We start from the raw sequence: 16,408 nt of genomic DNA on the forward strand, positions 1-16,408 counted from the left end.
TGATGCAACTTAAACGGTGTCAGCTCAGATTTTTGTTGTCGTTTTTAAATATGTTAGTTGATGTAGAGAAATGTGAGAAAAGTCCGCAAACCCAATGTATGCCAGCTTTTGTTTTAAGTACTCTAACTTTTTTAACTAATGTTGTTATTTATCTATTTACATTTTTTTTTAAAGAAATGATTTTATTCTGTCCTTGATTAATAACATGTATCACTTTTTTGTGACTGTTATTTTATGGCATACGAACTGACTAGTAATAATGATGAAATATTGCTGCATCCGTACGTACTCGATATTTCGCATTTCTGATGTAATATCCTTCAGTGTGCGTATATTAGCGGAAGAATTTCTCCAGCATGCTATGTTTCTAGGGGAAGAGATTTCGTGCGGGACCGGTTGCTTGGTTCATTTACTTCATGCCGACTGACACCAAACGTGTTCGTGGTCCAGAAGTGTCTCAGAGCCCGTCTCTCTTTTCGTGCGATCCGGCAGCGGTTCTGCCCTCGAAGGGGCCCAGAGCTGACGGTCGGCGACGGGATCAGGTCGACGTGCGGCCCGTTTTCGTCCGCTGTGGCCTGGTGAGCCAAGCTAAAGGCTCCGCGTACTTGGAGGCTGGAAACACCAAGCTGATGTGCTGCGTTTATGGCCCCAGAGAAACAGACCGGAAGGATGAGACGAATATGAAATGTGGAAGGTATGGAGTTTGTTTGTTTAAATCTTTAAGCATATTGACTGTTCTAACAACACAACAAACAAAGAAATGGTTTTCTGCTGATTAAACTGTGAAGTCATAATAAAAATACAGCCTGCTGTGTCTTACATGGCTAGCAGGATTTTTGGATTATTTTTTTTTTATTATTTCCCCCACTGTTCTGAACTACACATGCGTGAAAACTAGTCTAAACTTTAATAAACCACATAAACAATTGAAATGCAACAGAATTTTAACTTTTGCCCAAAACAATTGCTGGGGACATTATTGACTTAATCCAAATTCAGCACTTTTTTGTTGTTGTTGGGTTTTTTTTTTAAGGGGATTAAAACGCTTTTTGACATATCCATAAGTCATAAATGTGCGCAAAGAGGCAACTTCTTGTGTTTGAAAAGAGTTTTTGTATTACTTCTCACTGTGAACTATTATTTAGTACCATAGTTAGTTTGAAAACTGAGCTTATGTGGGTATACCAATAAAGCATTCAGTTTGAAGTGGACACTGATATCTGTGACAGTTTAATAAAAAAAAAAAAAAAAAAAGACTCAACCACAACTGTTTTTCTCTGTGTCCAGATTGACTACCGACATGCGCTTTGCTCCATTTTCCTGCCCGGAGAGGGGCTCCTGGATTCAGGGGAGTCAGGACAAGGACTTTTCCCTGATGTTACATGAGAGCCTGCAGCCTGCCATATGTCTCCACAAATACCCTCGCTCTCAGATCGAGGTCAACGTGATGGTTCTTGAGAACAGCGGTTCAGTTCTGGCACATGCCGTCACATGCGCCTCTCTTGCGCTTGCAGATGCGGGGATCGAAATGTATGATCTGGTGCTCGGTTGCTCCATGCGCCAGGATGGCACCTCCTATGTGGTTGACCCCTCCTACATGGAGGAAAACGGCTGCAACTCGGCAAGCTGTGAGAACCAGGGTGGTCTGACTGTCGCATTCCTCCCAAGCCTGAACCAGATTTCTGGACTACAGTCTGATGGAGAAATGACTGAAGAGACTCTAACCGCTGGAGTGAGGACCTGCATTGAGGGATGCTATAAACTGTACCCAGTTATCCAGTGTGCCCTGACAAAGGCTGTGCGCAAAGCTGCGCCATCACAATCAGAGAGCTGAGTGAACCACGAACTCCTCCGTTTATAGTCTTTCCTGTAGATCATTTCCAATCGTTACTAAAGAACTTGATCTATTTTTCCATGTGTGGTATTAGTTTATATATTAAAAGAAAAATATGAACTCTGAGATTCGCCTCTTTGCATTTCCTCATTAAATTATTTAACGGTCTATATTTAATGTATATTCTTCCCAGGATTTGAAACTAAATGCTTCCCACAACACTGGAGAGAAATTGTTCAACTGGTATATTTTTAGTAGGTGCACTCTGGCAGTGCAAATAGCCTCATAAAAGCAATATATGCAATATAATTACAGATGGATTTGGTAACAAAAAGTTTGTCAACACCTTCTGTCACAAACAGAATTACACAATTATACAACCCTCTTTTATTTTGGTTTTCATTGATGAATCATAAATCATGTCCACAGGTCATACCCAGGGCCACAATCCTGAGTACCAAACTTTATGTGTTATTTTTTGGCACCAAGAGAGCGTTTGCCAAAAAGAGCTTAGTTATTGCAGGGCATCATAGAGACCTATCTCTGCCTTCTACATGCAGAGGTTGTCACATGCTGCTGGCTTAAAATGTAAGAAACAAAGTTACGTTTGGTGACACAGATATGGTAATCATCTACAATACAGAATAAAAATAGAAAACACTTTATTGAAAAAGCTAGAGCCTCATAGATTTACATTAGATTATTCCCTGCCTGTCAAACTGTAACCAATTATTAAATATGCATGTTATTTTAGACCACCTCTTTCATGCACTGTATTGCCAAAAGTATTAGCTTGTCTGCCTTCACGTGCATATGAACTTTGGTGACATCCCATTCATAACAGACTGAAACAATGTAAAGCATGTTTCTCCTTTCTCCTCACAAAATTCTTACTTTAACTTTGGAAAATTCTGGTCAACATTATCGACCCTTTGATTCATATTTGATAACTAGCGTCCACCCTTAAACTGGTGTGTTATATTCATTATTTATTCTGAATTATTCTTAGTCACTGCAACAGGTCATTCCACTAGTTAAGCTGGTTTGGAAGTTAAAATTGTAATGTGTACCCAACTGTTTTAAATGTGAAGAGAGTTGATTACCATTATTAATATCATGCACTGTATGCATGATATTGTGACTGGGGCTGAGGCCCCCAAAACATCAAATCTAGATGAATCCCTGTCTCTTTTCCTATAACCTCTCAGAAAAACAGACATTTACAACACTCTTTAGAGGCACCAAATTAAAAGGAATAATCATGCCCATTTCCTAAACTTGAGCCATTTTTAAAACTTCCTGTAAATATAATGTTTCTGTTGTACTCTCAGAAACTCCAAAGTAAAACACGGCACAACACAGGGAAATCTCTTTATTTCTTCTCAGATGCCCCAAAGTCTGAGACAGCAATAAACAGTCCAGCATCTTCCCAGAATAACGCAACTTTTAAACAAACATACATTACTTCACACAAATAAAAACAGAATTTTTCAATCCAAACAGACTCAGCATTCAACCCAAACGCAGTCCTGCTCTCACTCCTCTGCTGCAGATAGCTAAAAGGTGTGAGTCATGTGACAGTCTAAAGCAGTCTCTTCCTTGCTCCACAGCTGTCAATCACTGTTCCCTCAGCCAATAGCACAGCTTGCAGCCGTTGTGGCTTGGGTTGGGAAGGGAGTGTAGGGGGGGCAGGATGTCATCAGGGTAGGCAGTGCGGGATTGGTTGCTCGGCTTAAACTGCGTGACATGCAATTGAGGGAAGGAAGGGTGGAGGCGTCATGTTTGGGTGCCACAATTGCAAAACAACACAAATAGATACACAGATTTAGCTCATAATAGAGTTTAAAGTTGGTTTATTAGGGTTGTATCACTGGGCTGAACTTTGATGACAAAGAGCAACAGTTAAACTCACAGCTGTGAAAACAATAGGAATTCATAAAATGTTTGCTTGCTGTGTGTTGCAGGTGTATGACTTACTTGACAATAACTCCTGTTACCTGCAGATACGCCTCTATAAATGACTTTAATCAGTTTGTGTGTGCATGTGTTATGCGAGGTCACCTTTTCTAATTGCTACCAACATGTGTCAGTTTGTGTGTGGATGCTGCTGTGTGTCTATCTGTAGGCCCTGTTGTGCCGTGGGTACGGCGACATAATTGCGTCCACGCTACCTTCGCTGTCCGAGCTGCTGTCAGAGTCGCTGCTGCCGGAATAAACGCAGAGTCCTGGTAAAACACCGACACACACAGCCGCTGACGGCAAGTGTAGTACGCCTTGGCCGGAGCTCAAGGCGGCTGAGGGCGGCTTTGCAGTGACGCCGGGGACTGTCTGTTGATCTTTGGCTCCTGCTCCGCCCCCCTCTTCTGGAAAGCATAACTTAAGTGTAAGAACTTGTGCCAACATACAACAGTCACAGTGATTTGAACTGTAGGAAAGAGAGTAAGAGTGGTCCACTGAATCTGCATCCATTTCCACTTTTTAACCGCTCACAGGGAACAAACTCCACTGTATATTATATGAGCTGCATATTAATGTGTTTTTCTGGCTGCTGCCCACCTGTGTGTTTTTCTCCATTTCCTGTCGTTGCTGTTGTTGCCGTGATTTCCACTTTCTGTTTCTTACTGCTGTCTGATTGTGAGGAACTTGGAGAGAGAACAAAGAGATTAGAAAAACAAGACTAAGTAGACAAGAGTAAGTTTTAAAATTTAAGCTTAAAAGTAAAACAGTGTGGATTTGGTGTTTTATTCAAATGCAGCTGAGAACAGGTGAAAACAACAAGAACATGTTTCAAGGATGGTGCATGTTCATGTGCATACTTGCGTCTCTTTACAGCTCCAACTAATAAATGGGCCTGTGACAGGTGGCTGGTCCTGTGCTCCACCCCTTTAGGTGCCACCTTCTTTTCAGGCTCTCTGCGGCTCTCTGCAGATGCTTGCTTCACTAGAGCGCTGTGAAGCTACACAGTTAAGGTGAAAAAAAAAAAAAAAAACTCCTTATGGGGTCCTAGCGTGGAAAAGTGGGGGATTAAAAACCGAAGGGAGACACTAGAGAGCAGACTGGAAAGCTTTACTCAAACAAGTAAGAATATGAATGTAAAACTCAACCTCAGAAGTAGAAATCTTGCTGTAGAGGCAGTTCGTATTTGAATGAGAGTTCGAATTGCTATTGATTTTAATATAACGCAAACTTAAATGCAACTCTCATTCTGGTTTTATGTTTGCATGCTGGCTTCTACGACTCCAATCTCAACCGTGCAAGTGCCCTGTTTGAATATGAAGGATATTCTGTATTCCAACAGCTCCTTTTTCTCCTCGTCCCTGCGTTGTTTCTCCACCAGACACTGTTGCCGGGAGACCTCGTCCAAGAAACTGCTCTCATCCTCATCCAATCCCCTCACCATGTTCTCTGTTACCATAGAAACATACTCTCAAACACATGACAAGAGAGTGACTGCATTTTCCCGAAAACAAACCAGAGACAATCTGCCATAAAAACTGCACAAACATAAAGTAGTGTCATCTGAGGAAGCACTGAAAACAAAAATCTAACATCACTTGCAAAAATGTTGAATATGGAATTATAAATGAACGAACTGAAGAGAGCTTTTCCAAATAAGCTCTACATAAAAACTGGGGGTAAGTTGTCTGACACTCGAAGCAGGAGAATGAATTTCAATGTTTCTCTTAACATAATCATTGCTTCCAAGTTCTGAAGACATTTTTGAAATCTTGAATTTCATCAGAATTAAAAGCACCAAATTATGGGAGTAGTTATTCCCATTATTTTGTTGGGAGAAGAACCTCAATTCCCAACCTGACATACAGTGGTGTGAAAGAGTTTTCCTGAATTTCCTTGGATCACAGTGTGATGTCTGGCTTTTAAGGATCTTTTGATCTACTCCACTTTAATCTCCTTTTCCACACAGGTCAATGTAGGTTTGGATTTTTGCCCCCTTAATAATAAACACCTTCATTTAAAAACTGCATTTTGTGTTTACTTGTGTTATCTTTGTCTAATATTTCAATTTGTTTAATGATCTGAAACATTTACGAGTGACAAACATACAAGAAAATCAGGAAGGGGCACAAAGTTTCACACCACTGGAACTCAGATAAACTCTTCAAGATTAAATCTACAGACTTTACAAAGTTTCCTCAAGAGCCAAAGACAATTTTAAGGCTGATTAGGACTTGGATTAATAAGTGGACCTTAATGATGTCTAAAAATGGTGGCTTGTGCTCTAAAAGGCTTACGTTACATTTGCTATGAAGCTGTTCAAAAACAACCTTTAGAAACTGAATATTAAAGTGTACTGACCCATACTGCTGATAATACATTATCTCTTACATCACAGAATTACAGAAGAAAAGTGTTCATTCAAACCCTAATGAAAAGTGGAGCAACACCCACAAAGACCTACTGAATTTAAACTGCTCCTCATATTCTTCTTGTTTCTTGTCTTTCTGTTCCTGCAGCCGCTCAAAGAGGGAGCGTGGGTCATACTCCTCCTCTGGGACCTCTGAGAAGTACAAAGGACAAATACAAAGGGGTTACATGCACAGTGGGACATCCTTTAGAGGTTTGGTATAGTTTTGGATATGTGTTCTTACCCTCTGGGTCGTCAGGTTTTCTGATTTTCTCCCATTCCTCCTGTCTCTTTTTCCTCCTCTCATCAAGCTCTGCTTCAGACACAAACTTCCTGCTGAGGTCGACACCTGTTCCTTCTGCTCCTTCCATTACAACTGCGCAACATAAAACACAGAAATTGGCTGATTGTTATATCGCGCTTTTCTACTCTGAGCACTCAAAGTGCTTTCTGTGTAACATTCACACTCCAATGGACGCATTGGAGAGCAATTCTCGGTTAGTGTCTTGCCCTTGGATTTTGGCATGCAGACTGGAGCAGTCGGGGATCGAACCACCAACATTCAGATTAGACGACCTGCTCTACAGCCACACAGAAGCTCTGAATACCATTCTAAAATGTGTTGTCCCCATCTCCGCACTGGACACAGACCATTTACAAGTGACTGCTCAATCAATACCTCTGGGTTTTCCTCAAAGAACACAGAATATTAATTGATTCTTGACATAGCTCAGCAAAAAATAAGTCTATTCCATTAAAATAAGCAAAACCCTTAAAAGACTTTGTAGCTGACTACTGCCTATTCCCAATATTTACAAGTGTTAATTGTTTACAACCACCTGAGGCTACAGTCTGCTGAATAAATGTGACATGGTACTGTAAAACACAATGGCATCACTAGAACAGGTTTCTGATGAAATGTGCGTCTCTGCATTAAAAAAAGAAAACAAAAACAATTACTACTTGTTCCAGCTGTGCCCTTTAGGGGTCGCCACATCAGATCATATGCCTCCCACTCACCCTATGCTTTGCAACCTCTTCTGTCACACTAACCCTGTGCATGTTCTCCTTCATGCAATCCATGAATCTTCTCTGTGCCCTTCCTCTTTCCCTCCTGACTGGCAGCTCTATCGTCAACATCTTTTGAATATATGCACTTTCCCTCCTCTGCATATGTAAAAACCATCCAAGTCTTGTTTGCCCAGCTAACTTGGTCTCCAAACCGCTCAGCCTGATCGATCCCTCGGACATACTCATTTCTAATCCCGTCCCTCATGGTCACTCCCAGTAAAAATATTAACATCTTCAACTCTGCCACATCCAGCACTGCCTCCTGTGTTTTTGTTGTCGACATCTCCAAACCACGTGTCATAACAGGTCTCACGATAGTTTATTTTGCCACGTTTCCTGACAAATCAATTTACTGGCTTGCACACTTCCTGCAAAATATTTTGGTGACTTTAAAAATAAGGTACAAAAGATGAAAACGGCCATCACGTGACAGCTTTCATTGGTTGGCATTACAGCAGATGGTATTAAGCCTGTTATTTTTATCAGTTCATCACATACAAAGCAATAACAAGTGCAACAGCTGGACAACCACAACACCACTGCACAACATTTCGACTAAGCTGTACCGATCTGCGTGGTTTCTGGCTTTTATTTAGCCCTCTGATGAATATGAAAATTGAAGCCATTTTAAAACTTTAACTGATGTGAAATAAGATGACGAGTGAATTAAGTGAGAGATCTGCTTAACTGACCGAAGCTTTTAGTTTATAATGGGCCCTGATGATTCACTCACTGTTACACAGAACAGCGAGAACAACGCCAGCCGCCACACAGAGTTAGTCCCTTAAAGCTGTGGACACACAAAGATTAAAGGAAACACTCACACACCTGACCTCTTGCCTATATAGCATAGCAGCAAACTCTGAACTCGCAGATGCCTTGTGCGTTGCAAAGCCGCGGCTAACGTTAGCTTCGTTAGCGTTAAAAATAATCTTTAAGAGCAACAGAACATCATGTCAAGTCTGAAAAGAAACATTTTCAGATGCATGACCAAGCAGTCTTTAGTTTAGGACTGCCTCGTATCAAGATTAAAGACCTGTACGTGGATAAACCTTACCAAGATCCAGGCTTGTCGCTAGATTAGCGCTCCAGTTTAATGATCTTTGTGTCACGCTGAAGACGGCTCGTCGCGAAATACGGCGTTCGAATTAAGTTCCGACTCGCTTTTTTGTTGTTAAACGCACGCTGCTCTGTTTTCAATATATGTTAATAGATTATTTTTATTTATTTATTTTAACAGAAAAGGCCTACCGAATATTACCGACGACCTAGATTTATTAGTAGACACAGTTGTTGTCAATTATTAATTATAGCTACATCATGTGCTTCTTGCGCGTATAATTAAAGAGTCCCTTAATTATACGCACCATTTGTAGTTCCATTTTCCAGAAAAAACAAACAAACCAAAACCTCAAATAAATAGAGGTTTAAACAAAAAATATTCAAAACAAGACGGAATAAACATGAAAATAAGAAAAGACTAAAGCTTTTCAAAGAAATTACATTTGCAGATAAAACCGTGAATATACAGTACAAAGTTGTATATATTCGACCTTCCCTGTAAGTTTGCCTTCTCAGATTAACTAATGAGTATAAGTAAACCCATAAAAATAAGATTGTAAGCAGTTACCAAATTGATCACAAGATGGCGCCTAAAATCCATTAATGAGGTCCAAAGGTATCTCTGGAGGACTGTTCAGCTACATTTTAAGGGTAGATGGTAATTTATTTTACTCGTTCGTCTTGTTCACGATGACCTCTTGAAATGCCTTTTCGATTTAAGTGACAGATTCCACATGATGGAATGTGTACGTTTAGCAAGCGGCGCCCACAGGCTACAGCCTCATGTGTTGCTAAAGCAAAGTCCAGTTTAAAGAAAAACGATCCTCCACTCGCTTAATTCTTTCCCTCTGCAAACACTTTCTTGGCTAGTTTAAAGTTATGGCTGATAGTTTCAAGTGTTGCTGGACAAATGTAGGAAACATGTAGTTTCATTTGTAATAAATGGTTCCCATTTTTGTCCAGAAGCATGTTATGCTTTACGGTGTATGGGATTGGCAAGTTGCTATCACATGACTGTACAGTACCATGAAGTAACCTTCAGTTTCACAGTCAGATCCAACCCGTTCTTGTGACATCTGCTTTCAAAAAGCAAAAAGGATAATAAGTATAACACGAGGTTTGCAGCTTCTTACATTTGACTTCAAAAGCCAGTGGATGACATCACTGGCCTCACATCATGCAAACACAATTTTTCAACCATAACTTATTTTTAGAATCACTTTTCTATTTTGAAAATTTGTTCTGGTTTAATAGTCCAACCTCTGACAGCCTAACCTGCTGCAGTAAGTGTTTGCCCGTCGCTGAGCCTGGTTTTCCTAGAAGTCTCTTGCTTTTAAAAGGAAATTCTTCCTTCCAGCCATATCAAGTGCTTACCCAGGGGGATCATGTGATTGTTGGAGTTTTATCTCTAATAATGTAGGGCATTTACTTTAAGATCTCTAAGCTCCTTAAGGCCACTGATGTTGTGAATTGGTGCTATATAAATAAAACCTAAATAAAGAAAAGAAAACCATTCCAATGGTTTTATTCAGCTGAGGGTTACATTATATCGAAGTTAAGTCAGATATTATAAATGATTCCTCATTTAATGATGCACTACGACCAAAATAGTAACTATTGATGATTGCTAAGCTGAAAAACTGAAATTACAAGACAATATTTTCTGTCCCAGTCCAATGAAAGTAATGGTCTCAGCCATAGTGTCTCTAAAATAACTGTTGTTTGTTCAAAACGCATGCACATAACTGAAACCCAAATGTTCTTGTGGGTTGATTAGTCAGTCTGATGTGCTGTTTTTACCAATCAGCTGGGGAGTGAGCCTTTCAGTGCCTTTTAGTAATTATGCATGCTTCCACAAATGTAGCGAGGTTATTATTTATTTATATTATCAACATGTTGTCAGGTCCTGTGATAAAATGCATTGCACCATGGAGATTAATGCTAAAAGCTCAGTCATATTTTAAAGGAACAGTTCACCACTTATGGGTGTTGGCATTTGTATCAGTTTTGATGTTTCGACTGCAACGATAAGGCAGCAGCTAGTAAACGTATGCAAGCATGAAAAAAAAGAAAAAGATTTTGTACAAGCTAAATAAAAGTAGGGCTGCCCAATTATTTGTATTTTAATTTGGCCTCCCACTATTAAACGAGCATCGCTCCGACTGTTAAAACTCAAAACAACAGGAAATCAGACGCTCCCTAAAATCAATGTAGCACCACGTGTGTACATGTACCGATCACCGCTGTTCCCTGCAGCACGCAGCTTCAAATTTCTTAGATGCAGTCTGGACACAAATATACAACGAAATTTAAATGCCACTACAGAAAGTCACTGCAGAGGATGAAGAGCTTGCCCCTCAAAGCGGATCAACATCTAAATAACGGAAAGTAATAAAGAAGAAATCAAATGCAACGAGTGCCGTGTGTTTGCAACACAAAGCAACACAATGTATTCAAACTGCACAAATTACAGCAGAATTAATTCATGAATGCGAAGAAAAACAATGCAATGCTAACGTGAATCATCCAGCATCAACTCAGGCGTCCATAATAGCGAGCCTGTAGGCTACAGCGCGCGTCTGTGTATCCGTCCACATCACAAAGACGCACTGAAATCACCAATGCAATGCAATTGCATTGCATTCGGTGTCCAGTGAGCACGGCGAGTAACGAATCTTTTGAGAAAATGGTCAGCCTGATAGACAACAGATATGTTATCATTCCACCAAAGTGGCAATACCTGTGTGTATTTTCCCAGCTGGAGAAAAAGACTTTATGTTATTTATCTGCCACTTTTAATTTATAAAATTTATTGAAAGATTTGTACAGATGTAAAAGTAAAATTCTGTTTACATGACAGTAGATTTGGCATCAGATCAATATTGATATTAATACTTGTATGCATAATAATCTGTATAGGCTTTAAAAAATCCAGTAGTTCTAAATACAGTAAAAGGAATTAAAGGAAAAAGAAGAACATCTGACCCCTGCAGTGAGGGCATGTGGTGGCCCTGTTATGCTGTGGTTTGGATCCACTTGTGTTTGGGAAGGGTCACTGCAGGTCAATACACAGCTGTAGGGAGAGATAACCTTTTCCCTAAGATGAAACATTTATATCTTGTTGAGAGTGGTTTGATGAGTATCCAAATGATGTGAATCACACGCTGTGGTCTTGATAGTCACCTGAATCCAACCCAACAAAATATCTGCATTTTGAAGTCTCTCCACGGCCATCACCAGGTGAAAGAATATGTGTTGGATGATTGTTGTTTATCTCTCCAGTAGAGTTCCAGAGAATGCCAAATTCCAGTGAAGCCACCAACAGCTATGACACTTTCTGTTGTTTTCTTTTATTCATCCCCCATCTGCATATGTGAATAATTTCATTTTTTATTTTACATAAACAAATAACATAATACAAACTTGACTCTGATCCTTCAGCTTTGCAGAGACAACAAGATAACCACACTGTTTCCCATCCACATCCCCCCCCCCCCCCCCCCCCCCCCCCCCAATAAAAATAAAAATAAATAAAATACAAACACACTCACTGGGAGAACATGCAGACTCCGAACAGAAAGGTCCCAGCTGACCAGAAGCAACAGTGCCAATCTCTGCATCATGCCCTTGTTGGCTGTCTGTTTCTGTACAAATGTTAGACATTAGTTTCGATTTATAACTCAAGAGCCAGATCCTACGCCACCAGAGCTCGGCGGTGTGCCTTACACCTGAAATAGCTTCAGAAATGTTTACTTTCCCGATGTGGCTGGTCTCTGAGCATTTCAGCCTCACTGTCACCCTCTCTCTTTGTCTTTGGAGACACACATGTTTCTAACCGAAAGGTTCTCTGCAGATGAAGAAGAGGGTGGGTTGTCGTGGAAACTGAATCATAGGCTGGTAGCTACGGTGACAATTGCATACAGTCATTTGCTGCTGTGAACACAAAGTGCACACAGAAACAGAGGTGCAGACCTAAACTAATGCTGTGGAAAATCAGGAAGATTCTATAGTTTGCATATACACACTGGTCAACTGTGTGTCCACTGCTCAACCTTTGTGCACCTCTGTCTCCATCTTCTTCTGTCTCTGCATCGTGACCCTATTTCACGTCTCCTGAGCTCTGTCCATCTCCTGTTCTTGTTTTAGTCTCTTTATCTATGTCACCCTCTCTCCCTCACTCTGCCTCTCTGCCTGAGTGCTTTTCTTAGCCCATCAGAATTGTGTCACTTTCTCCAGCACGGTAATGTAGAGATGTAATGGCTGCCCCTAAAGGGAGCACAGAACCTGTTGAATATTCTGCCTTTCTACCTGCACCTGAGCCCTGCTCTTTGCTCCCTCTCCAGGGCTCCATTATGGATTATTCACCTTAAATTTGGATTTTTGCCATTGCAGCTAACATTCTCAGAAAGTGTTGCTGAAAGCTGGAGCTTCATGGAAAAGGAAAACCTGTAATTACACTTTTTGTTCATATTGTACCCACTGGAGGAGCAATACAGTTTTCTCCACACTGGTAACCCGAAAGGCTGAAAATTAAGCAGAAAAAGTGGAAAAGTCAGAAACTGAAGTTCATCTGATGAAATATTTAGAACCTTGTACAAAAAAGGGTTTAAGTATTTTTTACTTAAGGTTAATAACAACCGTCTTGGGGTGAATCTTACTTATGACTCACTTATTTGGATTGTATTAAAGTTTGTTGGAATGGTTCCTGTAGCCTTCAGTTGTCTTCTGGGACTCGTTTTGTGGTGTTCTTACCTTTTAGTGCATTTATAATGGAGGTATTTAAAAAATAATATGGCCTGCTGTGAAGTACAAATGGTCCAAGAAGTCTAGTATTTTTTTTTAAATCTGTTGCTTAACAATAATTAGCTCTCTGTGTGTGTTGGAAAGGTTGGAAATTGAAAACAACAATCCTGGTTCTGTCCAGAAGTAACAAAATCTACCTAGCAGTGATTGTAAAATGTAAAAGTACACGCAGAATTCTTGTGACTCTCTTGTCAAGCGCACACAAGATAAAGAAAATGCCTTTGCATTTCATCAGTAAATCTCACTGTTCAAGACGTTTCAGTTAAAGGGTCAGATAAAAGTCATTAAAAAAGGATGTAGTGTAGGCTTCCACTCTCAGGTGCTCAGATGGGCAAGAAAATATGTAAGCGTGCACAAGAAACAATAATAACAGGTAGACTACTGATTGCAGTCATCTGAGTTATATGCTTTTACCCCTCCCAGTTCAAGCGCATAATCCAACAGCTCTGGCTCCCATTAATCGATATTGACTGTATACATCACTTGAGCCTAACAATAAGTAATTTTACATGTTTTTTTTCTTTTAAAGCCCCGTATTCATTCAGGTAGATGAGGCTTGAAGTGAGGAGGATGAGGGTTCATTTGTGTTTTCACTTCTTTGTTGAAGGTAACCCTTATAAAATGGTACGATCCTTCACATCTCAAGTCAGTAAGTGCAGACAAAAGTTAAAATTTGCCTCCATGACACACAAACATAAGAGTTCTCTACTCATTCATCTTTGTCCTACCACATAGTAAGTGGCTGGTCTCTACCCACACACATTAAATATGATTTGGCAGAATGACAATATCCATCTCAGCCACTGTATTCAAGATAGTGGGATAACATGGTAGCTTCCGCAAACTCTCACCCACTCCTGTCTATTTTAAATTGATTAATTCCAAGTTTGTTTGTTTTTTGAGAAAATCAGTTTGTTGGAAGACGTAATTACACTCTCAATGTACCTTTAAGGGTACTTCAAGTTAACAAGTGATGGTTAAGAAGAAAATTAATTACAAAATGAAGATCTAGAACTAAACTAGAGAAATTATTTTCACTACACACCTTCTGTTATATTTCTAACAATGCAGTTTGGTGACAGTTCCGACAGCTTTGAGATGTTTTGTGTTACCACTCTGACTTAAAAAAAAAAGAAGAAGCGAAAAAAGTCCCTGTTGTTCTAGGTAGACTTTGTGCACAGTTTTCCAAGAATCTTAGCAGGTTGCTTCTTCCAAGTATCTTGTTGCACGAGTCTTTTGTGGATTCAAGCTGTTTCCGTGTCTTCAGTGTCTTCCTTGAAATCCGGACTGACTTCAGGAAGTTGACATCAGTGCTCTGTGGGGATCAAACCATCTGTTGTTGGACTTCTTGTTCTTCTTGTCACTGCAGGTGGTTCTTTATGACTGTATATGAAAGGGCCTGTTATCTGTCTGCACAATACTGTGGCTCAGAATCAGACTGACACGGGCGTTGAATTTAATGCGCAAAATTGGACTAGATCAAAATTAATTTGGTTAATTGGATTGTGGGATGTGTATTCAGTTCTCATTAAGATCTTGGCAGGAGAACTGTACATCTGGAGCTGAGCTCAGCTGGCTGACTTGAGATTGAAAAACAGGGTGACAGTCAAGGTGTGAAGATAACATTTAAATTCTCTCAGTGTGTTAATAAGCTAAACATTTAACATAGAATTTTTCAATTCTCTTTAATGGATGAAATCTTTGCTGCTCAAATAAGAGACTCAATCTCAAAGCCTTTAGAAACATAGTTTGTGAAATGGGACTAGAAGGTGATTTGATCTTGTGATGATGGTCAGAAACAAGTGTTTCAGTCCATCTGAGCTCAGTTCACTGACATCATTAAGGATGGCATGGGTGTCTTAGTTTAGTGTGGTGCCGCTGTAAAAAGCGTTGCTATGACAACCTGACACACAACTAATATACGAAAATGTCAATAAGTAATTTGCATTTTGAGGCAAACCATACACACCCAGGAGCAACATTGTTTTTTAATCTGGCAATTATTACATACAGTGCGTCCAAGGTAGTTTGTATCAAAGGCAGAGGTGTTAAACCACAGGACTATAAAATCCACAGTCTGTCCACAGAGGTTCAAGAAGTTTCTTTTCCTCTCTGTAGTATTTCATGTTTCTAAGCTGCCAAATTTTATGTAAGCTGAAATTAGTCTCCTTAGTCTGTTTAATAGCGGCAAGCTGTAATTCATGATCTCTTGAGTCTAAGCAAAACCAATGGGAAAAATCAGAGGTGAGTCATGTGGAGTTAAAGACAGGCCTGGTATAAGTGTCCACCACCCACATCTCTGTGTCTGTAAAATTTGCTCTTATGTATAGAGGCAGGTGTAGAAGCTTGGGGTGAGTGGACATCTATTTGTATTTATTTGTTTCTATGTGGTTGCTTTAAAGGTTGCATTTCCTCTTCTGTAGTAATTTTGTATCTCTTTATAGTCACCCTGCATCACTGGTGTTAAACGTCTTATTGTGGTCCTTTTACATTGTGTTGTAGCTGTTTCTATGTTGCATAGCTTCAGATAATTTTGTGGGTGTTTGTTTTTAGTTTTTTTGCATCATTTTGTGGTTATTTTGAGAATATTCATACAGTGTTATTTCCAAAAGCTGTAGATAAAAACATAATGCCATCCAGCTTTCCTCTTATCCAGTCATGTGGGTCATGTGAGTTTATCTCTGCTGTTATTGGGCAAGAAGCAGGGTACACCCTGGAAAAGTTGCCAAACACATGGAGACAGACAATCATCACATTAATGATCAATTTAGAATGACTAATTAATCTAACTCTGTTTATGTCTGGACTGTGGAAGAAAGTAGGCGTACTCGGAAAGGTTTTAACTGGATTTGAACCCAGGACCTTTATGCTGTGAGCCAAACGTGCTAATCAATGCACCACCTGCAAAAACGATCACCACTGCTGCCCCAAAATTTACTGTGATTTTTGCACATTACAGTTGATGAAATCTTATTACTAAAAAAACCCATTTCAACAACACTGGAAACAATTCTGAAAAACACACCGGATCGAGCATTTTACATCTAATTTGGTTAACTGACAAAAGTCAGCAACATGAGTATAAAAAGAGCAACTCAGAGAGGCAGGGGTATCAGTGGGCAGGGTTCACTTCTCTGTTAAAACCACATTGTTAAAGACCACAGGTCACATTTGCATTCAGAGAATCTGGAGAATTTTTTAATATATAAGTGAGAAGGATCCAGATAAATGCTGAATGGCTGTGATCTTTAGGTTCTTAGATGGTAGTGCTT

General features: G+C 39.9%; 2 protein-coding genes across 4 annotated transcripts; one reads left to right on the plus strand and one right to left on the minus strand.

The window, feature by feature from the left end:
* Window positions 1-9: 9 nt before the first annotated feature.
* On the plus strand, window positions 10-1,960 carry exosc6 (exosome component 6). Its single transcript, XM_084936215.1, has 2 exons — window positions 10-694; window positions 1,288-1,960. Exons 1-2 carry the CDS (start codon window positions 417-419, stop codon window positions 1,832-1,834), a joined length of 825 nt encoding a protein of 274 aa, XP_084792341.1. The 5' UTR covers window positions 10-416; the 3' UTR covers window positions 1,835-1,960.
* Window positions 1,961-3,191: 1,231 nt separating this feature from the next.
* On the minus strand, window positions 3,192-8,422 carry psme3ip1 (proteasome activator subunit 3 interacting protein 1). 3 transcript variants are annotated; one of them, XM_084936218.1, is made up of 8 exons: window positions 8,329-8,421; window positions 6,445-6,576; window positions 6,255-6,353; window positions 5,117-5,239; window positions 4,651-4,783; window positions 4,391-4,476; window positions 4,006-4,197; window positions 3,192-3,571 (listed from the first exon to the last, which is right to left on the minus strand). In XM_084936218.1, the coding sequence occupies exons 2-8, from the start codon at window positions 6,569-6,571 to the stop codon at window positions 3,567-3,569; spliced, it is 765 nt and encodes a 254-aa protein (XP_084792344.1). In that variant the 5' UTR covers window positions 6,572-6,576; window positions 8,329-8,421; the 3' UTR covers window positions 3,192-3,566. The 3 variants fall into 3 exon arrangements, with proteins under 3 accessions (XP_084792344.1, XP_084792343.1, XP_084792342.1); XM_084936217.1 differs by having other exon boundaries at window positions 3,192-4,194; window positions 8,329-8,422; XM_084936216.1 differs by having other exon boundaries at window positions 3,192-4,197.
* Window positions 8,423-16,408: the final 7,986 nt, after the last annotated feature.

The sequence above is a fragment of the Perissodus microlepis genome, chromosome 7 (assembly GCF_051167445.1).
Source record: "Perissodus microlepis isolate ML-2025 ecotype Zambia chromosome 7, ASM5116744v1, whole genome shotgun sequence".
In the NCBI taxonomy this organism is placed as follows: domain Eukaryota; kingdom Metazoa; phylum Chordata; class Actinopteri; order Cichliformes; family Cichlidae; genus Perissodus; species Perissodus microlepis.